The sequence below is a fragment of the Hesperophylax consimilis genome, chromosome 4 (assembly GCF_061612785.1).
Source record: "Hesperophylax consimilis isolate HC1 chromosome 4, BYU_Hcon_1.0, whole genome shotgun sequence".
In the NCBI taxonomy this organism is placed as follows: domain Eukaryota; kingdom Metazoa; phylum Arthropoda; class Insecta; order Trichoptera; family Limnephilidae; genus Hesperophylax; species Hesperophylax consimilis.
Genome location: NC_142839.1, coordinates 10,259,679 through 10,285,455, shown reverse-complemented (window position 1 = coordinate 10,285,455; position 25,777 = coordinate 10,259,679). Strand labels below are relative to the sequence as shown.

General features: G+C 32.9%; 1 protein-coding gene across 7 annotated transcripts in view; it reads right to left on the bottom strand.

Moving 5' to 3' along the window:
* Window positions 1–25,777, bottom strand: part of Ca-beta (Calcium channel protein beta subunit) — a 325,904-nt gene that overhangs the window by 26,672 nt on the left and 273,455 nt on the right. For 4 of the 7 annotated variants that reach the window (XR_016305776.1, XM_089651326.1, XM_089651330.1 and 1 more), the window contains exons 5-7: window positions 5,832–5,948; window positions 4,453–4,488; window positions 2,340–2,459 (exon numbers count right to left, since the gene is read on the bottom strand). Coding sequence is in view for 6 of the 7 variants with exons in the window: in XM_089651326.1 (XP_089507452.1) it covers window positions 2,340–2,459; window positions 4,453–4,488; window positions 5,832–5,948 (273 nt within the window). In the remaining variant the exon portion in view is untranslated. Of the gene's footprint in view, window positions 1–2,339; window positions 2,460–4,452; window positions 4,489–4,637; window positions 4,674–5,831; window positions 5,949–25,777 lie in introns of all 7 variants that reach the window. The other 3 variants (XM_089651329.1, XM_089651331.1, XM_089651327.1) reach the window with 2 other exon arrangements.

Here is a 25,777-nt window from a genome sequence, read left to right as displayed (position 1 = left end):
TTTTTAATTTTAACTATCAAAACATCTTACCGCATTGTTTACTGCAGATTTCAATGTTAAATTATAAAATAGATTTTAAAAATAAATTTTGAAACTTGGACGGTGCCAGAAAGTGACTACAATAATATATAGATTTGAACATGATATATTTGTTTTTCTGGAACTGAAATTGAACATCAGTAGTATATAACAATATGTTACATCACCAATTGTAAATTTGTCTGAATACTAGAAAAAGGTTAAATCAAATCACAGCTCAATAAAAACTAATTTACTGGTAAAGGAAACGAATTATTATTGTATGTTATTATGAAAAATATATTAAAAATATTATGACGTTGGGGTGCAAAACGTAAACATCCTCGGGCTACAAAATTCCTAGATATTCCATGGTGGCTTCAGTTACATAAATATAAAGCCCGCAATGCGGTTGGCTACAGATGGAAAAAACAACGCCGATTCTTATGCGACTTATTGGTAACTAGATACCTACATAATACAAGCGAAATCTGGACTGGAAACTTTTATTGGTCTTCGCGAAATAGCAAAATGTTAAAACGATATCCACTTGGATTCATTTTTCTAACTATATTTATGTATTCTTTTCACTTTGGTTTTAAACAACTAATTTTAATACTTAAAGTATAAAGTAAAAAAGTGTCAAAAATTTAGAATGCAAAATAGAGTACTATTTTTTTTCGGTACACGAACGTGTTATTTTTTTTAAATGACACCAAATTACTGTTTATTTTATTTATCTAATAGGGCTTTTACATATAATAATGTACATCATTATTTTTTTTAGTTATACAGATTACATAAAAAATCAGTGTTAGCAAAATATAGGTTACATAAAAAATATCAGAGTTAACATAATATAGGTTACATAAAATATAAGAGTTTAAAAAGTAAAGGTATGATAGAGTTCAAATAAGTGAGACAAAAATAGAAATTCTGCCAAAATTCTCCAAATCAACGATAATGATAATAGGAAGGTATAAAATTAGTTGATAACAATAGTTTACAAAGTAGGTAGAAATAGTTCGCACATACTCGGTTTAATGTTTGCCATGTTCAAATTTTTGTCAAATACATTTATATTGTTTAAGTATTTGTTACCAAGACTCTGTAAACGTTGTATTTGAGAATGAAAACTATAGTTGGAATGAGATGTATGTATGTAAAATAAAGAATTTGCATAGTTGTTCGTGTGGGTATGTGTAAATTTATTTAATGCAGGAGTTCACAACAATCGAAATTAGAGTTCAATAATAGAAACTCATAGTGTAGTGTAGTGTAGTGTAGTGGTTGTTGGCTGTACCACTATTAGTATAAGGTAATTAGTATAATTAAGTCCTCCACAACATAGGTGAACTCCTAGCGTGGAAGTCAATATACTATACCATTGTATTACAAATATATTTAAGAATAAATAAATAAAAATAAACAAATAAAAAGGTTCTGGGATTATTCATGCCAATAATACTCCGAGATTGATTTCTATGTTTAGTGTTAACCGAACACAAATATTATGTATTATTTTATTGGTAAACTAATGTTTAAGACAAGATTTTTTATACATAGTCGTCATGTATCTTTTATCAGGAGATTTTTCAATGTAGATGAGTGTTTCAGGCTAATAATTATTGCTTATAAAAATAATTGTTACCCTTTGTGCTATGCATAAAAAATGTTGTCTTGAACATTAGTTTACCAAAAAAATAATAATTAATATTTGACAAGTTCTAGTATCTTCACCAAAAAATGTAGACAATTTGTCTCGACGCCATCTAGTGAGAGAGTTAGCACTTACAATGCCTTTCTCATATAAAAATAAAGTTGGTTGTTTCAGGTGAAAAAACTGTAAGAAGCAGTAATTGTTGAATGAAACACTAGTATATATTGAATTATTTCGCGGATAAGAGATAAGCCGCCATAGCTCAGTGGTCGGAGCTGTCGACCGGAATTCGAAAGGACACGGGTTCATGTCCCGTTGGCGTCATGTATCTTTTATCAGGAGATTTTTCAATGTGGATGAGTGTTTCAGGCTAATAATTATTGCTTATAAAAATATTTTTTACAAGTATTATGGATACGTGGTTACTAGTTGCAAGCTGAAATATGATAGGGAGATCAAACTAAAACATGGGCTTTTATACAACTACAATACACCTGTCTCGCTCTACACTGACAGAGTCTAGCACTTGACTTTTGTACCACGATGTTTTAAAGTAGGCAATACAAATTTTAAAGTAGTTACACAGGATTTTTGTGGCACTTAAAATAATACAAAACATCGCTATCCAATTTTATGTTATATGTTATGTTTTTGTACGCACCTTGATATGCAGAAAGTCTCTGACATCAAAGGAGATGGCACTTCCGTGGACCGGCGAATCATCGTCCAAACCCCCATCGTAGGACACATTGGTCCTGACGGCAAAGGCTACGGGCTTCGTCTGCAAGGAAACCAAAACACCAGGTAACAAACAATCATCAAAGTCATCGATCAAGACACCAAGTGTCCACAGTGAACATCAACACACCTCCGAAAGATGCCATGAAGTTCTGATGACGATGGACACAAAGCACAGATATGTGTGGCAGGCTAGTCTGTTATGATAGTTAAATGTTGATTTTGTAAGGGAGGGTGTTAGCTGTAAATGTAGATAATGCAACTACGTACTTATCTGAATCGTGTTTTTAAACAATCATAAAATAAATAATAGATGCAATGTCGATTAATACATTCAGTGAACTTTGAACAATAACATGCAAATGATTGATGATTTATGTTTTAAAATTATAATTTAACCTTTTTGTCATTAAACACCACGCTCCGTCTATTTTGGTGGCGGACCAAATTAAATAAAAATGGTAAACACTTTTAAGCCCGCCGCACTCGTTTTGAGGTAATTTATTGAAAACCGATTCGAAACATTGCAATATTAAATTGCAATACAACATTGCGGTACAACATAACTATACAACATTTTTTTACAAAATTTCATTGCAATATTGAAATAGAACATTGAAATACGACAATGCAATATAAAATTGTAATACAACATTGTAATACATCATTATAATACAATATTGCAATACAACGGTGTAATAAAAGGTTGCAATACATCATTGCAGCAGCACCTCGAGGTGATTTTTCACAGAAAACGGCGCAATGGAAATTATTATTTTTATTATTGGCCGAAATAATGGTAGTATCAAAGGCTCATTAATACATTTGTTTTAACAAATTTTCAAAAGTGGAAAGGGCAATTTAGCCAAAGTTTGTACATGTTTTAATATATATTTTTTGCTTTTCAATACTTTAGTACTTAAGTCAAATTTTTAGTTTACAGCAACACCAGACTACTAGAAGTCGTTTTTTTTTCAGTGCAGAGATTGTGGGACTAACTACCATACATCGTCTCATACATACTCTTCTATTATTGACATGGCCTGACTGACATGAAGTATCTGAAGTGCCATGTTTTCTTTGGGCATCCCCGACTTCTGCTACCATTCAAATTTGCGTCATATATTCTCCTTACACTCCTTTCTTCGCTCACTCGCTCTACATGCCCAAACCATCTAAGCGTCCCTTTCTTACTCTTTAAGCTAACATTCTTTGCGGATCTCCACATTTCTCACACGATCATACTTGTTTTACAAACATACGCCTCAGGGATCTCATTTCTACAGCATTCAGTCTAAAATTATTTATAATATTTTATGAACTATTCCTACGTAAAATAAATGTGGTCTCGGAATGGAACTAATGGATTCTATACCGGAAATGTTAAAAATGATTTTTTTAAATGTTTGTCTCTTCATTTTCCGCAAATATATTAAGAAAGCTATTAAAAAAACTACCGAATTAATCTTACATATCTAAAATTAATTACGAAATCAGTCTTGAATGGTATATAGAAAAATTAACATTTTTATATAAATAGTTAATAAAAAATTTATACTTTCGTAAGTTGTATTTAATTGACTAAATAAAGTAAATTAATAAATAATAATTTTTATAAAATATAATTTTTCAATATTCCATAATACTATGAAAAAGCCAATATAAATAGTGGGACAACAACGCAATGTGCAAACTTTGGCGAAAATGCCCGAAAAAGTTAACATATTAAAATATAATAAAAAAAAACAGTACCAACTCAAGATTATATTAAAAAAGATGTACAAACAAAATATATTATGTTCGGCTAGATACTTAATAAGAAGATATTCCTCAAAGAAGTTATTGATGGATAACGGATTTCCCAATAATTTATCTTTATTATTGGCTTGGCGCGGCGGTCTAAATATTTACTTTTATTTTCTTTGACGATTGTTTAATCTCATTCTAAAAATGCGATACTAGTAGATAAATGAATAGGCAATTGTAACAAATATCTAAATAATTGTTTTGTTTAATATTAAATCTAACCAACTTACCATCTTTTTGGCCTTTCCATGCCGAGGTTGGCAGACCTGATAACAACCCTTAAACATTATATCAACCTCGTGGTACTCATTTTGCCCTCACAGGAATTTGGAAGGTTATCAGTTAATACATTTTAAAAATACTTGTGTTCATTTGTAAAAAAATAAACTATAAGTAATTAAGCTATCTAACTTACCATTTTTTTGGCCTTTCCGTGCCGTGGTTGGTAGACCTGACAACAACCCTTCTACTTAAAATCATTCTCATTATAATTTTAACCCCCGCAGGAAATTGGAAGGCTTTCAATGAACTAATTCATTTTTAAGAAACAAGCTGCAAAGCATCTGTGCGTGAAAGAAAGAACAATATAATGAGTCCAAAAACAGTAAAATTGTTTTAGTAGTTAAAGATTCGTTTAATTAACTTTTATAGAACACAAGAGAAGGTCGTAGAATGGTGCAAATATGTTCGTCTTCAAATGCTGACATTGTAATGTGTAAATCCGACATTTTTATGTTAATACTGCTGTACCACGTGATGTAATATGAATGTGTGAAGAAGTAATACAAAATAGAAAAGATCGTATATTTAAGGCTTTCAAATTGATTTACACATTAGCTCAATTCTCCTTGACATTATGGCTGAACTTTTAAATACTTTGCGTGTTTAATAAGCGAATCACCACAAGAGTGCAAGGAGCTAGTTTTTAAAGATTAAATTACCCAACTTGCTCTATAATATTAGACTCATTTCGCATTTCTTTTCGCTCACAGAAATTCAATAAAAGGTATTTATTGTAACCCTGAGTCATATTGCTAAAAGCGTCGACTCTAGGCCGAGGGTTGCGTGTTCAAATCCCTTTAAAGTGAACATAAAAAACTAACAGCTACGTCTTTTAATTATTTTTATGTAAGCACTTTGCTCAAGAGGGAAATAAACTCAATTCACTGGCGAAGCTCAAAACTGAAATTGTTTTAAATAGCTGTATAGCGACTACATCTAAATAGCCAGACATTTTATCTTATAACATTACCAGTGGCGAGACGTAAGTTTTTACGATGTACTTTATTTTCAAGGATAAAAATATTAATTACCGTAAAAATATATTTCAGAATAAGTTTTAAACTGAAAAAATTTTGCTCTTTAAATAACACTCTTTCTGTTTTATTCCAGAGAGTACCTGCAAATCGTAAAAAAGGTCACTGTCCGCCACTGGTGTCATTGCCAAGATCCTTAAAACGTTTATCTTACCCTCCTCTTTTCGTTCCACGTATGTGACTTCCTCGAAATCTGAAGCGTAAAAAAAACCGTGGTTTCCAGTAGTAGTAGCGGTAGCAGAGTGTATTTTACACTCTTGTGACTTGTTATAAAGATGTAATAGTTCGCAAACCTTGGCTTTCTCTAACTGTCCCAGCGCCTGCCTCTCCTTCTCCCTCCGCAGGGACTCCTTTTCCTCGTCTAGCGACAGGTCAGATGAGGGCTGCGAATAGTTGGAATCAGCCGAGCCCTAAAACACAGTAGGACACAATTAAGTTGGGCTCTATGACACAGGAGGACACAAATAAGTGTTGGTCTCTATAACAACACGGGGGGTACAAGTCGGTTGGGTTCTATGACACAGTAATTATTCAAGTAAGTTTGGCTCTATGACACAACATAAGATATAAAAGTTTGAGCTCTATGACACAGCAATACATCAATAAATACACAAATAAGTTGGGCTCTGAAGGGCATAATTCAGTTGCGTTCTATGACACTGTAAATATACAAGTAAGTTGGGCTCTATGACACATGATGACACAAATAAATTGGGTTTTATGATACACAAATAAATACACAAATAAATTGGGCTTTTTTGGCATAATGTCACAAGTAAGATGAGTTTTATCACACAAGTGTCAGTTGGGTTTTAGACACAGTAGTAACTATAAATGATAAATGCATACAGATATTAGGGTGAATGAAATATAAACGTAAAAGTTATAATTATATTCTGCTCTATATCACTACCAAAAGTACATTGAGCCACATTTGCCAATGAGCCATGATACGAAAGTATCCACAATAAATAGTTATAACACTATTGTAGGTACCTACAGAAGTAAGTTGGGCTGAGAGCAAACAAGTAGAGGAATGCAACAAAATATTAATATACTATACTGAATCGAGACCTATGATATAACAGTAGAAGAGTTTCACTGAGAGTTTTGATGCAAAATACATAAGTTGGGCTCTATGTCATGTAAGTAAAAATCAAGATAGAATAACGACATTGTCACAGTATTGGAGTAGGCAATCTATCGGGCTGTTATACAACGCGGCGGTAAGTACAGAAGTCTGTTAAATTTTGTTTTCCTGCTAAATACATGTTTGTCCATTAATTTCATAATCATGATTGCGATCTAACCATAACTATATAAGTACACACAATACCCTGCAATTAATCGAATGAGAAAAACCTTATTCAGCAGATAGTATGTGAAACAAATTGGGCTCTATAAAAGTAAGTACAATTCAGAATAAATTTATGACAAGGTTATGATATTATTATAATGGTGGAGAAGTGCATTTGTCGGTTCGTGTCATAACGTATAAGTGCAGTTATGAGAAGGTCTATCATTTGTAATATCGTCTTATAATATAAGTCAGTTGAATTCTACGACACATAGACACAAATCACCCTTGGATTAGTTCAGTTAAGTCCAATGAAACAACGGTAGAAATATAAACCTAGTCCAGATAATGTCGTATATTAATTTATATATGGAAGAAGCGCTTTATGGGGATGAAGAGAAAGATGATAACGCAAGATTTTTGCACAATAATAATGTGTTACTGCTGAAGAATAACTGTAGCTCGAGCTACGTTTGATCTAATTTCCCTAATTTTGCAACAGATTTGTAATTCATGCCGGAATTTTTTTTATCAATCATCATAAATACTAACATCGGTTGCGTCCTGCGTAGCTGGTTAATGAACTGGTTCAATGAACTCAAATTTGCTTTGAATTTAAGTGTCATTTAACAAAATTAACTGATTGTGTGAAGAATTCAAAGAAGCGATAAAGTACCTATCTGTAATATAATTTTTTTTTCAGAAAATTATTTTGGTCATTTTCAAAATTGGAACTAATTTCTCGAGAAATAAGACTATCCCGTGATTTTTCACGGGTCTGATAAAAAAGTGGAAAAAAATTGTTAAGGCTTGTATCAAAAAACGTTATAGGTTTGATCATTTAGTTTGGAGGCTAATAAACCCAATTGTGATCTCGTCGTGGAAAATTTAATAATGATGTAATACATACGAAGAGTAGATAAATTTTATTGTAAGTAAGCTGAAGAGTCACTGTGATCCGGTATTTCAGTTGTTTTTTAAGCTCAGCTAGAGAGATATTTACCTGTTAACTTGAACATAAATATCTCCCAAAGCCATTGAAATATACTGGCTTTATCTGGCTTATTACTACCACGTTCTGTTGCTAAACTAGACATGGCAAACAGCATTTTTCACCGTTTCACATTTTCATCACATAATCCTACATTATTGATGTGTTAGCGGCTTAAAAATACTTGGCACGAAGTTCAAATTAAATTGGTTCGCTACAAAATTGCATGCAGGGTAATTTATGTCAACCGTGGGAGAAAATTACAGTGTAAAATATATGGAGAAACTTGGAACAACTCAGTTAACCGCACGATAGTTGCAATTGCGGGAAAGGGTAGGTAAACTAATAATAAACCATTCTGTGGAAATGTACAAAAATTTAATGGGTAATTTTCAGAGTGATTTTTTGGCAATTCATTGATCATCGATAGATTTGAGGCTGACGTATTGTATTAAGGGGAACGGTTAAGCGGCCCTTTAATACAAAACTTAAATTTGGATTTGAGTCCAAAATACTAAACAAAACTGAATTATTATTTTTTTAATCAAGAGGCGAAGTAAAAATCTACTACAAATATGGGATATTTTTTTTTCAAATTTCAAATATGGGCCGATCGAAATCGATATTTCCTATTTTAGAGGCAAGTTTAGCAACTATTTGTGAATTAGTGGTTATTATAAAAAATTCTTATCTTACCTAATATGTAAAATAAAATTTAAAAAAAAATTTGACTGGTAAATTTTAATTACATACCACCGATTTACGTTTGATCACAAATTTGTCTATTTAAATTAAAAATTCCTACCAAAAATACACTTTTTAATGATATTTTATTTTTTAATTTAATTTTCATTATATTTACATAGTAAGTTATTATGTCACAAAAAGTTTTCTCTAAAATTGCGAAAATTCGAATTATTTTATGGCCTATATTTTTTTACTTTGAAACACGAATAAATAGTTTTGTTAAGAATTTTGGCCTCAAATCGAAATTTAAGTATTTTATGAAGAATACCGCGCAGTCGTTCCTCTTAAAAAACAGACCGTGTTAAAAAAAACCCTTCATGCACAGACATAGGAATTAATAGACGAGAAGATAATGGCGAGGGGTAAAATCAACTGTTGAAGAACGAAGGGGGTTAAGCTGACTGTGATTCGTCAATAAATCAATCTGACAGTAAATAGGCATCTCGCATTATAATATCACCATTTAGTTCTTAAAAGTAAAATCTGCTTTTGAATGAATAGACATTTTTACATGGGAGCGCAAATTACTCGCCACGTTATGAACTAATTTGCGAAGTCCAAATTCGGCAAAGTAAATTTCTTCTGTTTGCAGAGTCGTAGTTAGTTTCAGAGTATTTAGTTAAGACACTTTTACAAATGTTTCATAATTTACTTACCCCAGTAAACAACGATGAGCACACTTGAGAATCGCTACATTGTGATGTGATAGTATATGTTTCTAATACTGATCCATATAATACGGTGTGAATAAGCTTAAAATAAAGTAAAATAATGCTTACTTATGGAATGTAATACGACAATTGGGTTTATTCTCTTTTTCACATCTATTTTTACAAGTTTTCATATCACAAGTCAAAATTTTGCCGTGTTATTTCGTAAAATGAACCGATGATGCCTCGACCATAGTTCGCACAAGAATGATGACGTCACGTTTTCAAATTTCACTTGAGGCCATACGCGAGCCCAGCCGGCTCCAATGGAACCGGTATGGGGAGTGGGGATAATACGCTTTTAATCACTTAGGGCAGGTCTACTAATATTCATATGTCTATGCCTTCATGGGTTAAAGTTAAACAATGGCGTGTAGTTTTATTGTGATTATGTAAATGTTAATAAAAATATGTGAACAAACTTGGATTGTGTACATACTCGTATATGGCGTAACACGTAGCAGGTGACAAGTAACATGCGATATATCTAAGTAACATTCAGCAAGGATAATTTGACAGGCTCAAATAAGAGAATAAATGCTGATGATTACCAGAAAATGTACAAAATATTTGCGCTGTTCATTAATATTTTATTTGGGGTAGTTATAGATAATATTATTTTAATTCAAAAGTTAAGCGATAAAAAGTAATAGGTTCTTAATTTTATTATTACAACCTTTTAAAGTTTATTAAATTAAACATTGTAAATTTTCGTACCTACATAAAACGTGATTTGCAAATGTACCAACCGGTTTCGCCGTAAAGGTTGCTTTATGGGGATGTAAAGAGAATTTGAGCCCCCGCATACACAATTTCTACTGATTTATAACAAGTTTCTCGTTAACTCTTTAAGTTTTTAAATTCCGAAAAACTAATTTTTGGGAAAATCATTACTCTTACGGGCACAAATGCAAGACTTTGGCGACGAATGATTTTAAATATTAGAATTGTACTTATAATTGTAGTCCAAAGTGAAATCAATAACAAAATCTCCAAAAAACTCATTTGGAAAATCATTACTCTTACGGGCACAAATGCGAGACTTGGCTTCGAACTTTAAAAGCATTTTTTTTACTCTATGGCGACGAATGGACTAAAATTTTGGAATTTGTTTTGCCGAAATGTTAATTAAATGAAATCCCTCGATAGGAAAAAATCGCAAAGTAAGCCCCGAATATTAATAAAAACACGTTTAGTTCTATTATTTAATATGTTATAGGCATGAGAAAAAATAATAGCGTATCTTTAAATGCAACTAAAGCATACTATTTCAAACAAGTCGTGTTTTAATAAATATTTTCACCGTTTTACCTTAATTATTATCATTTTTTTAAATTAGCGTGCTTCCTGTAACATCGCTAACATACTGCGCGGCCTTAATATAAGTAATGCTTATATCTACACGATGAAACCGGTAGGCATATTGTCACAAATTAAAGTGATGTTCAGTGTACACAAAGCTACAGTATTTCAATTAAATAATATTGTTAAATTGTAGTTTTTTCATAACAATCAATTTTCTCGGAAAGCAGAATGGTATGTGAAGTTTTAATTTTTTTAATGAACAGTTTTATTAGAGATAAAATAAAATATCTTACCAAAGCCTTATATTTGGTCATATGTTAACACTGCCAGTATTGAAGGAAAGAGGTGCATGCAAATATTGGAAACAAGAAAACATACAGTGTTAAACACAACAACAACATACAGTGTTAAACACAACAACATACAGTGTTAAACACAACAACAATACAATGCACAATATCAACAGCATCCATTTTGAAAAAATCAAAAATACATTCAAGTACAAAAATAATAATGGGTCGTGCTGAGGGTTATGTAATTTTTGATTTAAAAATCATCGCACTTTAACAGCTGAGCAATAAAAAACAATTACGATAAGTTATTATGTTTGTAAGTGTAATGTTTTTTTTTTAAATAACAAAACTGAAAGAAAAATAAAATAATTTTGGAAGAGTTCCAGATGTTTAATTTTATGCACCTATTTTATTTAAAATACGCTGTAGTGCATTATGTATTTAAAAAAAACTAAGAAAGTAATGCGTTTTCAAGCATAAACGTATCGCAGGCAAAAATAGACAATAACAGGAACAATATGCATAAAGGTTTAAGAAATAATGTTCATAACAAATACATAAGTAAAGTGTTTAGTGAACTAAAAATGTTCATAATACATTTTGTGAAAAGGTTTGTGTCAAAGGTTTATAGTTTTGTAATCTCCAAATCCTTTATAAGAAATCCAAAAAACCCGCGCGAAAAATTCATACGCGGACTTCAATTTATTGTATGCTTCAACTACGTCGGTCTCCGCATATACAGTACAAAATAACTCTGACACATATATACATAATGCATAAATAAATGCTTGTACCTCGTAGTGACTTAAAATCCGCACTGGTGCAAATACAATAAAAAAGTATTTTAAATGCAGACGCACAGTAAACAAAAGTAATGATCATAATTAAACCGTGGATTCCTTAAAATTTTCGGTAATTTTATTTTCTTTGAATTACTTCATACATTAAAGGCAATACACAAGACCGCTTCTAAAACTCCTCTACCGGAATATCTTAAAAATACGTTCGCTGAAAGAAAATCTGAAACTGTTTTTAACCCCACGATGAGCAATGTGGCCTGGCCAGGCGATTTTGATTTTAAAATTAAAATTAAATGAAAAGAGATTTCCTCTTTTTCCGTTAACTTTTTGGTAAGCGGTATCAATAAACTATATAGCTACGAGCTGCGTCGAATGGTGCTATTGCCGATGATTTTGCATTTAGTTGGTAGAACAAAAATTCAAGTCAAAATCTTCAAGGACTATACCACATGGGCTGGATAGGACATCGCATATGACATTAAGGTCTGTTGGGTCTGTGATTTGGATACAAACTACCCGCTCAGAGGTCAAATTTTCACCGGAAAAAAGGTGCAGAAGTGGAATTGGATTAAACTGACAAGTATACCGCTATATCACTATATCGCTATACCGGCTGAACAGTATAGTGCGATAACTTTTTTTACGTCACTCGACTGCCAGAATTCTGATGGAAAAGGCCATCATTGGTATTGTTGTCGCAAACAGGGCGATTGTCTGGGTATTTGCACACCTGCCTTTATCTAAAACTAGTTTGATAGCCCACATCTATTAGATGGCCTGGGCAGGCCACATTGCCCATCCAAAGGGGTAAAAGTACATCTAGGATTAAATAATATTTTTTTACTGAAGGTCTGAAAGGGATTGTAAGTTTAATTAACACACGTGAAAATTTAAAGTTGATATAAAATGTTTTATTCGTAATGCTTTCGAGAAGTGTCACAAAACTCAAGTACTATTCGTAATACAAATATTTTTGTTTATTGTTTTTGTGTTTAATTCGTAGAACTCCATTTAATTTTTTTTTTTTTATAAATTTAATTTAGATTAAATTTGATAATATTATTATTAAGTTCTGCAAGTGTTTTAGTTTTTTATTATTGTGACAGCTGTTTCGGCTTACAAGGCCATTTTCAAACTGTTTGAAAATGGCCTTGTAAGCCGAAACAGCTGTCACAATAATAAAAAACTAAAACACTTGCAGAACTTAATAATAATATTATCAAATTTAATCTAAATTAAATTTATAAAAAAAAACAAATATTTTTGGTATATGACTGCCCCTTAATGCCAGCGAAATTGCTGCAAATGATTCAACTAATGGGGCTTGGCTGATGTCTCTTAAACTAATGAAAAGTTTACAACCGTTCATAAGCACTTGATGGAATGGAATAATTGATGAAAGTGATTCACAAGATAAATTATACAAAAGTTCTTGCAAAAGCTGGCTATCAACCACCTTGAATTTTTTGGGTGATTAAGATTTGGTCACTGGAGTATTTACTATGATAATTTCTTTGATTTTTTGATGGAATACGGCGTTTTATTATTATTGAAACTTTCAAGGTTATACCCATCAATGTAATATATCATTGAAGAAGAAGATGATATTAACAAATCTTTAAGAAACGCGGAACAGAACAAGACACAGAAAAAAATAACGATAACTTCAAAATCTAACGAAAAGTTGTCCCAATAAAAATTGAATATTCATTTAGGCTTTTAGTAAAAGTCAATAGTCCCACATATATAAAATTCGAATGTGTTTATCCGAGACACTATATAGGTTACGTACCAATTCCTTAAGTGTCAGCTACACTACTCGCTTCGACGCTTCGACGAAGTCCTCGACGAAGTTAGCCGAAGTTCGAAGTGCGTGCCCACACACTCGTGCAACTTCGCGAGTAACTAAGTCCAACTCAGTTTCTCAGCTTCGAGTCCTTTGACTCGGGCGTATTTACCGACAACAATCGGAAGTCGGGCGAAGCGAAGCGAAGTTGCCCGAAGCGAAGTGAAGTTCGTGCCCACACTATCGTATTCGGTCAACTTCGATCAACTTCGCGAGTAGTGTAGCTGGGCTTTTAGAACTTTGTAATTATTCAAAAAGATGGCTGCTAAAATGCTATGAAAAATTGATTGCAAGATAATATTGTTAATTCTGAATTTGAAATATAAATATGACGCTATTTGAATATAAAACTTTTTTTATTTTCTGGGTCTTTTTCTGTTTCATGTTTCGTTTAGATTTGTTAATATTATCTTCTTCATCATTTTTATTTTTATAGTTGAAAATACGAGAATACCAGATAACATGATGGTATACAGGGTGTATCGGCACTAACCCGACAAACTTTAACCAGCTATTCCTTAGCACATTTGGAGTAAAAAATGTTATGGGCACTTTGCTGTCCGGTAGCATTTTTTTTTCAATTAAAAACAAAAAAAATTAAAATTTCCACACTACATCACTGTCATTGGCATTGCGTTTCGTGTTAAACAGCTGTTATAAGCAAGTGTGTCAAAAAGCGTCTTCGCTCTTTCGCACACACTAAATAATAATAGTTAAAAATGAGACGAATGGTGCCGTGCTATTTCGTTGTGACTGTAAACGTGCGCCAATATAGGTACACACGTGCATTATTCAACGGAATTCGAATAAAATATTTGCCAGATGGGTTTTCAAACTTTATCAAAGGATAAAACAGTGGTGACATGTGGTGAAAATATGAATAATAAATTTTTTATTAAAAAAAAACGTTACCGGACAGCAAAGTGCACATAAGATTTTTTACTCCAAATATGCTAAGGAATAGCTGGTTAAAGTTTGTCGGGTACGTGCCGATACACCCTGTATACAGGGTTTTCCAATAAGAGGTGTTATTTTGATATTCAATCGTAAAAGATCAATGGTTTCGTTGCTTGTATGGCACGTAGCGCCGTCTTGTTGACAATAAACGTTGTTCAGATCAATACCATCCAATTCCGGCATTAAAAAATCATCATCTCTCGGTAGCGCAATCCATTCACCGTAACTGTTGCTCCAGCCTCATTTTCGAAAAAGTAAGGTCCAATGACTCCGCCGGACCATAAATCGCACCAAACAGTCACATGTTGAAGATAAAGAGACTTTTCAAAAATAATTCTTGGGTTTTTCGAGCCCCAGATGCGACATTTTTGCTTGTTGACGAAGCCGCCGAGGTGGAAATGTGCCTCATCACTCAAAATGATTTGCATTAGATTCACTCAAGTGAATTTTAATAATTTCAAACCGTTGTTGAAGGGTGTATCGTTCCATTTTTATTGATGGCGTAGTTTCTACTTGTTAAATGTCAAAAAATGACAGCTTTAAAAGTAACATCTACCGAAAAAGTGGGCTATTCAAAATAACACCTCTTATTGGAAAACACTTAAGTTGACATTAGTTTAGGTAATACCTAATCCAGGACGGTAGTATATATCGCATTAAAAATATATATTTAATATGTGCATAAAAGGCTTCTAAACATTTTACAATCAATTTATTAACCACCCCCTCGTGAATTTAGCCCCCCGTGAGACCAGCTAGAGAAGCCAATTATTGTTTCACAATTTTTCAGCATAAATTGTCGTCGAGTTACCAAGCCTTCATTAGAAAAATCCCCATTCTCAAAATCGCCAGTGGCGTAATTTGGTATCGCTTTACATGGCGACAAAACACATTATGATTTCCCTCGGGGTTGCCCCTCTAAACACTAAATATTGCATGCAACCAACCCGCTTGGCTCGGAAAGTTATAGGCCAAAGAAACAATAGATTATAAAAATGTGGATGAGTCATTATAATGAATATGTTGTGTATTCTACAAGAAATAAAATGCGAGATGAAATGACAAAGACAAAATTATCAATCAAAACCGTCAGATGAGGAGTAAGTTATCGAATATTAATTACATCAATTACATTTAATTGCACATTTAAAAAAATCGGGTCAATTTTCCTCGGTGGCATGAATTTTTTCTCGGGAGAATGTTTCAATTTATATAGGTGTTTCAGGCTAGTAAAATTATTGTTTAAAAATAATTTGTTATCCTTTGAGCTGTACACAAAAAACCTTGCCTCTTAAGCATTAGTTTATCATTAAAAAGATGATATTATTTAAATTCTCCATATTCGTCATAGAAAAACGTATGACAACTAAGCAAAATGTATGTGTACACATCATAGACATCAAAATTGATGGACTTCCCTCAACATGACATCCGGGTATCATTTCGACGAGTTGTGTACCGTGCCTAGCAATGTACCAGTAACGTATTACCCACACGGAGAAAATAGTATTGCTAATTTATTAATAATCTCTTCAAATTATTGGTTATCCGATTAAAACCGGGATTGCAGGCCTTTGACGAATGAGTTACACATCAAATGAGAAACACAAGCAAAATAAATTTACCGGAGTAGAAGACACTCTCGACATTGCCCTGGTCAAAGATCACCATTCAGAATCGAAATGTCACTTGAATGAATTTTGCCAGATCTGAATAGTCAGGTAATTCCCCACCTTCCTCTTTCTCAACTTCTTCCCCTCCCCACTACCTTCAGCCTCACAACATAACAAACTAATTGGGGATACCATAATTCCACTGGCTCCATGCTGTTGGGAGTAGTAGGGATTCTTGTGCATTATTCAAACTCATAAAGTTTTGTGACATATCCTCTACAGTTATTTTCCGAATGAAATAACCCATGGAATAATAAAGTCTGGCGACAGAGTATCGCGAAACTTCACTTTCCCATTGTTTCGGGGTAATTAACTTTGCATGTCCATTTTGTAAAACATAATTCAGTCACATACCCCGGCACGTCACTGGAATTGTTACGTCCGACTTAATTGCAGGCACTTTATTAAATTTAATAACAAGAACTGACGAAACATAGCATCAAGCTTTCGTATTATTGTTCTGTTTATAATTTATTTATTGAATCATTTATTTTGCTGAAATATCTAAAATTTTAACTTTTTTGATTTAAGCATTGTTAAAATTAATGCACCATTGTAATTGTATTAATGTTGACGATGGGGATTATTTACCTTTTTTCCAATGGGTTTATGTACAGTATAGTACCGTGGAAGATACTCTCACTATTGTCCTGGTGTAAGACCACCAACCACTTATAATTGAAATGTTACTTGAAATGGCTTTAGCCATGTTTGATGACCAGATCTGAATAGTCAGGTAATTCCCCACCTTCCTCTTCCGCATCTCGTCCTTCCCCTCACTACCTTAAGCCTCGCAACATATCTCAATTGGGGATTCCATACACGGAGAAAAATGAGTATGTCAGTATTAAAAATCTCTTTAAGCTTTTGGTAATCCGGTAAAAAAACGGAATTGCAGGCCGTTATCTGAAAAACTTTTAGTAAATTCCTAATATACTGGAACACGTATTCATGTAAATGCATTTGCTTTGACGTGTATTGACGAATTGCGAAAATATTAGGATGTTTATGAACACGTGTTCGGACATCGTGATAATATATTCGTATTTTACTAAAAGTTTACGAGGAAACCTATTAATTCATTCGTTAAGGGTCTGCAATACCATTTTTAACTGGATTACAAATATGTTGAAGAGATTCTTAATAAATCAGAAATACTCATTTTTTTGCGTGTGCTAAATATTTTTCAAATTTGAAAAAAAAAACGAATGTAAGGTTAGGTTTTCTAGCGTATGTAATGTAATTTTCTCCACGGGTAAATTCTAATTCTGGCAGTGTAATATTTTTCCATGAAATTCACGCCTGTATAATTTTGTCAAGTAACCCTGAATCTTAATGTATTGAATAAATTATATGCTCTCTATTAATTATATAAGTATTACGTTTGATGGGTGTTGTTTCAGGTGATAAAGTAATTCAGCCATCAATGTTTAAAGAGGTGGACTGGTCCATGTAATAATACATGGAACTGTTCTACGTGGTGGAGAGGGGTGCAAAGTAAAAACACTTCAATGTTAAACATTTTATGTTGCGTTTATGTACAGTAATTCATTCCGTTATATTCTGACTTAAATTAAATTAGATGAAAAATCGTAAATGCGTGAAAATGGCATATTATGGCGCGCGATCACTCGAGACGTTTTGCAAACTCAGCGATTGACGAAATTCGAATATAATGATATTTATGAACGCGTGTTGCGACGTCGCGTTAATACATTTTTAAGTTTGGCATGGAACCTACCAATTCATTCGTTTAGGTCCTGCAGTCCCGTTTTTAATAGGATAATTTTTAATAATAACATTTTTTTAATAATTTAGCAATATTTTATAAAAGTAAGTTTTCTAAATTGAGGATGCCAAAGTCTGACTGCTCCTAACCTTGTGCGGTATTCACGTAAAATACGGCAGAAGGTACTGTTGACAGTTATCCTAAGTATAATTTTCAAAAATTGTGTTAATTATTAGGTTTTCCGCCATCCCAATCCTCAGTATAATATGTAAAATTATGACTAAGAAAAATAAATAAAAATATCTAAAACATTCCTACGGGCGGACAATTCGAATAATCAAGTAACCCTAAGGCTAAATACATAAATAAATTATAATGTGTGGTTTATACGCAAAATTGTAGCAAGCAAAAATTTGTCGTCATATTCAAAAGATTCTTGGAAATATATAAAGAGCTAGTTCCTCACTATCGATAATCTACAATCTACATTGTTCATAGATTGTCAAACGGCATCCGATGTATTTTTATCAAGGATTCTTTGTTAAAAATGAACGTTAGATTTTCGGTTTTGAGGGCGATTATAAAAAACAAGAACACGCAATATCCACACAAGCTTTTAGTTTTCAGATACGTTTCCAGTTTTTGGAGACGTGTTTGCAGTTTTTAAGGTTATAAACTACCTTCAGCTGGTTCCGCGAGTACTTCCTGTCGAGAGAAGGCTTTAAATGGAAAGAGCATTGGCTTTTACGCTGAAACTGGAACGAGCTTCGCGGAAACTTTGAAACTTGGCAAATATAAATAGGTAAATTGCCTGCAGTCTGCAGGCCAGTCGTCGTAAAATAGAAAGTTTAAAACTTTTGCGCAATTTAGTGCCATAAATGGCATATTTCGAGAACAAATCCAAATTGTTAAGAAAACGCTGTAAAAACTGCAACTTTATGATGTTTTGTTGCGAAAAGCAGAAGTATGGTGACCCAGATGTTCTTCATTATGTTGTTAACCACTCGGGTCACGCAGCGCTGTATTCGTCACGAAATATCAAAAGCCGTTGAGTCATGTGACAGATGTCCTTATAGTATAGGATCCCTTAAAGAACGACCGTCACCGAGATGTTTATTTGATGAAACGTGTTTTATTTTTAATTTAATATGTCAATTAATATATTGCATATCGGTTGCCTAACAAATTTTAGTCCAGGATATGATTAATTAATAATTTTAAAAAAAAATTTAAACATTGCACCGGTTTGATTATTATAAAAATTCTATACCAATCGAAAGTATGAAACCCATAGAATATGCAAACGTTAGGTTGCCTACTCTTTTCCGGTCACAACTCTCAGGTTGTATAAACAGGTAAATCGAAAAAGCATTTTGCACCGGTCTGATTATTGAATAAAAATTATATGAAATTAAAGATTATTTCATTATGAACACGATGGTATAAGGTTGCCTGCTAAAAATCAGTCCCGAATTCCGGTTGTCGAATTTTGAAAACTAAAACTTTTTGAAAACTAGCCGGGAATTCTCGTGTGCGACTGAGACCGGAAAAGAGCGTTAATTGTAACGCCATTGTCATTCTCTTCTGCATTTTCACTTCACAAAAAACAACATCTCAGTCCGTTGAGAAGAAACTAAAATAAATATACAAATATGCTTTGGATAAATTGAAGATTTTCCTTTTGTTTCGTTTGGGTGGAATTAAAGTAAAATTATTAATTAATATAGCGTAAAATACTAAAAAACTGGAGCGATTTTTGGCATATTATGCTAAGTTTGCAAAAAGGTTTTGAGCGATTGCTCGTTATAATGTGTCATATTTATAGAACCGAAAAGTATGGGATAGACGGCGAAATCTTTGTGGATTCATTAAATTTAAGCCGTTAAAATTAATTTTATATGTTTCAATATTAATATATTGAGGAATGGTACTAATTGAATAGAATAGAATAGAAGATAATATATGATACAAAGCGCTCGAAATATCAAATAAATAAGAATTATATAATAAGAAATATATTTTGAAAATATTAATAAACAAAATATGTAAATAAACAAAACCACTTTTGCACTAAAATTGACCGCCTCCAGACACCGTTTGCCAGGCGATTTTCATGCCTACTACCTATATTTTTGGTAATATAAGGCACACTAAGATAATAATATTTCTGGATTGTGATTCCGACCCAAGTATTAGGTTCACTTGATCGTGCCATGTCTTCCTCAGACAGAATTACAGATAATAATTCTCATACTAATTAATTTGTTTTTTTTAGATAAACAATGATTCTCTCTGGCGCTGCGTAATAAAAAATCAAACTGCAACAAAGATATTTCGATGATTCAGTGTTTACATGATTATATTAGAAGTAAGTTTTTTGCACCAATTTATCTGGATTCACACTCAATTTAAACTGAATGTACACAATTTGACGTGTTTACAGATGTATTTAAGTTTATTATCAAAAATCTTCAGATCCAAATACAGATCAGGAGAAAGAATGATGGGCATCCGATTCAACGTATTCATTAATTTAAGTTATCATTATTGTTTTTAAATATTTACTGAGTAAAATGAATAATTAATGGAAAAGAGATAAAATAATTCTTATTTTTTTACCATTGTTTTTCTAGATTTTTTCTCGTTTCGAAGGAATTATCTTCATAATACGTGTTATTAACCTTTTGTCACTAATATGATATATTCCCGGTGTCCGGAAACTCATAGTACAAACGGAAAATGGAAAATTCTTTTTTTATTTTTTAACGGAAATTAATGGGAGAAATATCTTTTTGAGCCAGGGATGCTCTTTATAAGACAAACAGATGATATTGACCACCAAGCGAAATTAAAAAAAAATTGACTTAAAAAATTCCAACTTCGGACTTGATTTATTCGAAAAAAAAGCTTAAACCTAAAAGCGTTTTACTACAAAATCGACACATAAATGTGCTGTCAATTCACCAGTTTCCGTTTGTACCACGAATTTCTGAACACCGTGCGTATGGTCATATATGCTCCCGACTGCCTGGTGCAAGTGGTACTACAGCATCCCCAATCGGGGTACATCGTGAGACAAAATGGAGTTGACCTTCTCAACTCCATTTTGTCTCACGATGTACAGAAGATGTACTAAGGAGACATGGAGGAGGAAGCTTGGGAAGAACCTGGCTATTCAAATTTGGTCACTAAATACAGCTAAAGCCATTTAGAGGTGATTTCCTCACGAATACAAATAATGCAATCATTATTATTATTAAAAGCAAGATTTCCATTCCTGTTCTTTCAGCGTTTTTCTTTCACAAGGGCAATAGTGCCAATATTTATCACCCTGAAACGTGCCGAAAATCTACTATATTATATATTTTTAAATGGATTATTATTATATGAAATAAATTTAATTCCGTCGTTCTTATGCTATAAATGTGAGCGCCTAGTCTTAATTTATTAGTATTTAAAAAATGTTCATGCTTTTATGGGAAGTGCTCCTTAATTTTCTAAAAGCATTCTTACGCGTTCCCAAACAACATTATGTAACGAGTTTAATATAAGGATATAAATATATTCAGCAAAGGCACAGTCTTTCTGTGCTAAGGGCTTGTATTTCAGTGTCAGGAATATTATAGGTGAGCTAAGTACATAATCCATATCTAGGTTTTAAACACAGATTTCATCAATATTACATGTTTTTCCTGTGATTTTAATAGAGGAACGTGTTTCTATATAAAACCAATCTGTTATCACGAGTTTTCAAAACATCAACAATCCCCGTTTACTTTTACGCGGGCTTAATTTACAAGTAAAATACTAAGTCTTCATACCACTCAGCCTAGTTCCATATATGGTTGTAACCTAATTGTAAATAATATAAAAGACATTGTTCAATATTATCTGATTGTCGAAATCCGTAGTTAAGTATCGTAAACGGAACTTCATTATTTTTAGAATTTCTAGGTAAAGCTTTGAAATATAGACGGAATTTTAACAATTCATCAATTTTCAAAGCTGATTTTCAAGTTCTGTGAAGGTTCTAATAAAGTTCTGTTATTACTACAGTTTCTTGAAGTAACTGGCTAATGATGATACAGTAACAAAGCTCGAATAAAACCTTCACTGAACTTGAAAATCAGCTTTGAAATTTGATGAATTGTCAAAATTCCGTCGATATTTCAAAGTTTTAACTAGAAATTCTATCGATAAAAATCTATACAATTTTCACAATACCTAAAATCATGAAGTACCGTAACTTTGAAACAAGACTGATGGTTCTATATCTATCTTTAACAATTATTGCGTCTGAAATTATTACCTTATTTATTTGGAAATTATTTACGTGCAATTGCCTCACCCGGCATCGATTTTTAAAACATTTTCACGTCACAACGAAATAATTTAACCAAATAAAGTAAAATATAAAAGAAGAATTTTTATAGTTAATTGCTATATACATGCATTACAAAATTAAAGGAAGTTAGTATTTTTCCGTTGCCTGTAACATGTTGAGTTCGCCCGGTTCGTGCATGCGTTGGGGATATTTGACCTACATAAAACATGAACATGTTTGTTTTGCACCCCGCTGAAGGATGTCACACATGTTTACTACCCGAGTAGATTGAAAATATTCAGGAAGACCAATTTTTGCCCAAAGAAGTAAAACATTGTTCAAATTCTTTGAAACAACCCGTCCTAAGAATCTCTTCGAAATTATTCGCAATCCGTTTAAAAACGGTATTGAAGGCCCTTAACGAATGAATTGATAGGTTTCCTGATAAACTTTTAGTAAAATATCAATGTATTATCACGATGTCGGAACGTGTTCGTAAAAATCATAACATATTCGCATTTCGTCATAAAATATTTCCAAGACAAACGCAGATGCATGAATACGCGATCCGATATTATTATGAATTGACTAAAATTTTATCAGTAACCGGCCTGTAATCCCGTTTTTAACCGGATAACCAATAATTTGAAGAATGTAGTACACATAATCAACAATAGCGTCACCTTTACCCATTAGACGTGTTTGCAAGATAACAATAGACACAGCGTTTTAAGAAAGTGTACGAACTATAATTTATTTATTATTTTTGGCAGAAAATTTACAGTGCTTTGAAAAGACTACGAAAAAGAATCAAATAATACGTTTATTTAGCATTTGTTTTTTTCAGTTGACCTAATTAATCGTCTCCTAAAACATTTCGTATTCATGACTCATTTATTTAAATATATTTTATTCTTAGATGCATAGTTTATTATTGCATAGGCGAAAAAAATTAAGTTTATTTGTGAACTGCATATTTAGTAACTAAATGCTAATCATAATATGTTAAAGGAGCTAAGGAGGTAAAGGGAATCCCCATCTATGTCCATACTAAATAAATCACATACACTGATACGTTTCATTAATAATATAATAAAGTTTTAAACATGGTTCTAATAAATACTAATTATTTATCAGTTAAGAAAAACATAATATAATTGTATCATTTTATAAAATATACATACTATAAGGATGATAATAGGTACACAAATATTTTATATAGTTTCTAATTCACTTTTTTTTAACTAGTACTAAAGCCAGGCCTTTTGTTGTAACATGTTTGTGTTTTTTAAATTCGTTTTGTTGTAATTTCTTTTAAAGCCTTTCTGACCTATGTCAACTCTACCTTGGAATTACCTTAAATTGGGAGCTTTTTTAAATTTATATTTTTACAGCTATGAAATATGATTTAAGATTTTCGCGGCCAAAAGTATTTTTGTTATTTGTTTTTGGGGTAGTATGCCGTGTTGCGCTAACTCCTTCTTTAGCCAACGTTTCGGACAGCATTGCTGTGTCCATCATCAGGGCAGATGTGTTGGCTAAAGAAGGAGTTAGCGCAACACGGCATACTACCCCAAAAACAAATAACAAAAAAAAAATTTTTTACAGCTATGGTTCAATCTTTTCCGATCTGATCTAACAGAAGAATGGAGTATTCAGAAGGCAGAGTAGTTTGAATATGCAATTGTTTTGTTTGACCTGTTTTCCACAGGTGACAATTATAACATCTCGGGTTGAAGCGTTTCTGAACAGTGTTACTTATTATAACCCTGGTTAAAAGAGCTGTTTCCAAACTCCTGAAGAATTTACCCTAGCAGAAAAAATTTATTCAGACAGTCTGCCTGGATATGGATATTGTCTGTTTGACCTGCCTCACAATACTTAAAACATCTCAGGCTGAAGCGTTTCGGACCTGTGTGAATATTCGCTAGAAGAAGAAAGGTAGATTAGAAGGCAGGCTATTTAAATACGGAATTGTTCTTTTAACCTGATTTACAACACTTATAACATCTCAGGCTGAAGTGTTTCTGACCTGTGTGAATATCCTGTAGAATAAAGGTACCCATCAGAAGAAAGATAGATCAAAAGGCGGGTCGTTTAAATATGGAATTGTTCTTTTTGACCTGCTTTACAACACTTATAAGAATTCAGGATGAAGTGTTTCTGACCTGTATGAATATCCTGCAGAATATCTATAAGAAGAAAGATAGATGAGAAGGCAGGCCGTTTAAATATGGAATTGTTCTTAACACTTATAACATCTCAAGCTGAAGCGTTTAAGATCTGTTTGAATATCCTGCAGAATATAGGTACCCATCAGAAGAAAGATAGATCAGAAGGCGGGCCGTTTAAATATGGAATTGTTCTTTTTGACCTGCTTTACAACACTTATAACATCTCAGGCTGAAGCGTTTCTGACCTGTGTGAATAGCTTGTTATAACCCTGGCTGAAGGAGTTGTATCCAATCATGTTCCGACATGGTCCCGGGCGCTCGGTGCTGGTGCGCACCATCAGCGGCCGGCTCTGGTCCGACGTGGTGTTCTGTTGAGAAGACACTGCGTCTGGCCTGCAGGCCGCCTTCTCCTCCCTGTCCCTTTCCCCTTCCACTGGACCCGGTGACCTCTTTCTGAGGACTTCTATCTTGTTCAAATGCCTCGCTATTTCACTTGTTTTTGTTTTTTCTTTTGTTCTGCTAATCAGTTTTTCTTTTCAAGTTCCTTCGTTATAAGATAGTGTCCCCTTTTTTCAGGTTTGATGCGCATTCCCTTTTCCCGTATCTTTCGAGGGTAAGCTAATTAGGAAGCTCTTCTAGTGATCGTCTTAATCGAAACCTTTATTTGATTTGAATTTAAAATTTTAAAGGTTTCTACTGAGTCAAGCTTATAAATTCTTACATGATACTTGTTATTTAAATTTTAGAATATTATTAGCAGGAGAGCTTTATAATTTATGAACTGAACACACAAAGTGGGAAATTGTATAGAATGACAAATCTGTGATTATTTTTACAGTAAAGTTTGATCCCAATGCAACATCAGCAATTGTAGAGCTGATTATTTATTATGGTAATTAACTGAAGCAATTATTGATGCTTTGCAATGAACGGTTTCTGCATTCGATGTAATAAATTTGTTGTTTTGCTAATACAGTAAAAAGATTCGCTGTATTGATGTTATTTTTTTTACTGTGTTTAATTTGGCGTTCTCCACGGTAAACCGTATTGTTACGTTTAATGGATTAATAACTATATTGGCTATCTAAGTTGTATTCTTTAACACAATGTTGATGTAAACACTTGAACGGTGAGCAGCAATGGCGCTATATGTTCGCTACACTTTAACCTTATTTGTTCGCTTTTGGGGTGTTTACCCTCCTTCAAGGAGACTAGCACCATCGGGCAGCCAGTCGTCCAGCGGGCGCACATGGGGGCAGAGCAATACTACCAGTTGGTGACCAACAATATAATAATTCACTTATCGGATGATTCTCCAAGGAATACATTGAGAATGTCAAACAAAACACATAATCAAATGAAAGGACTGGATCGTGTTTCCATCCACCCGAAT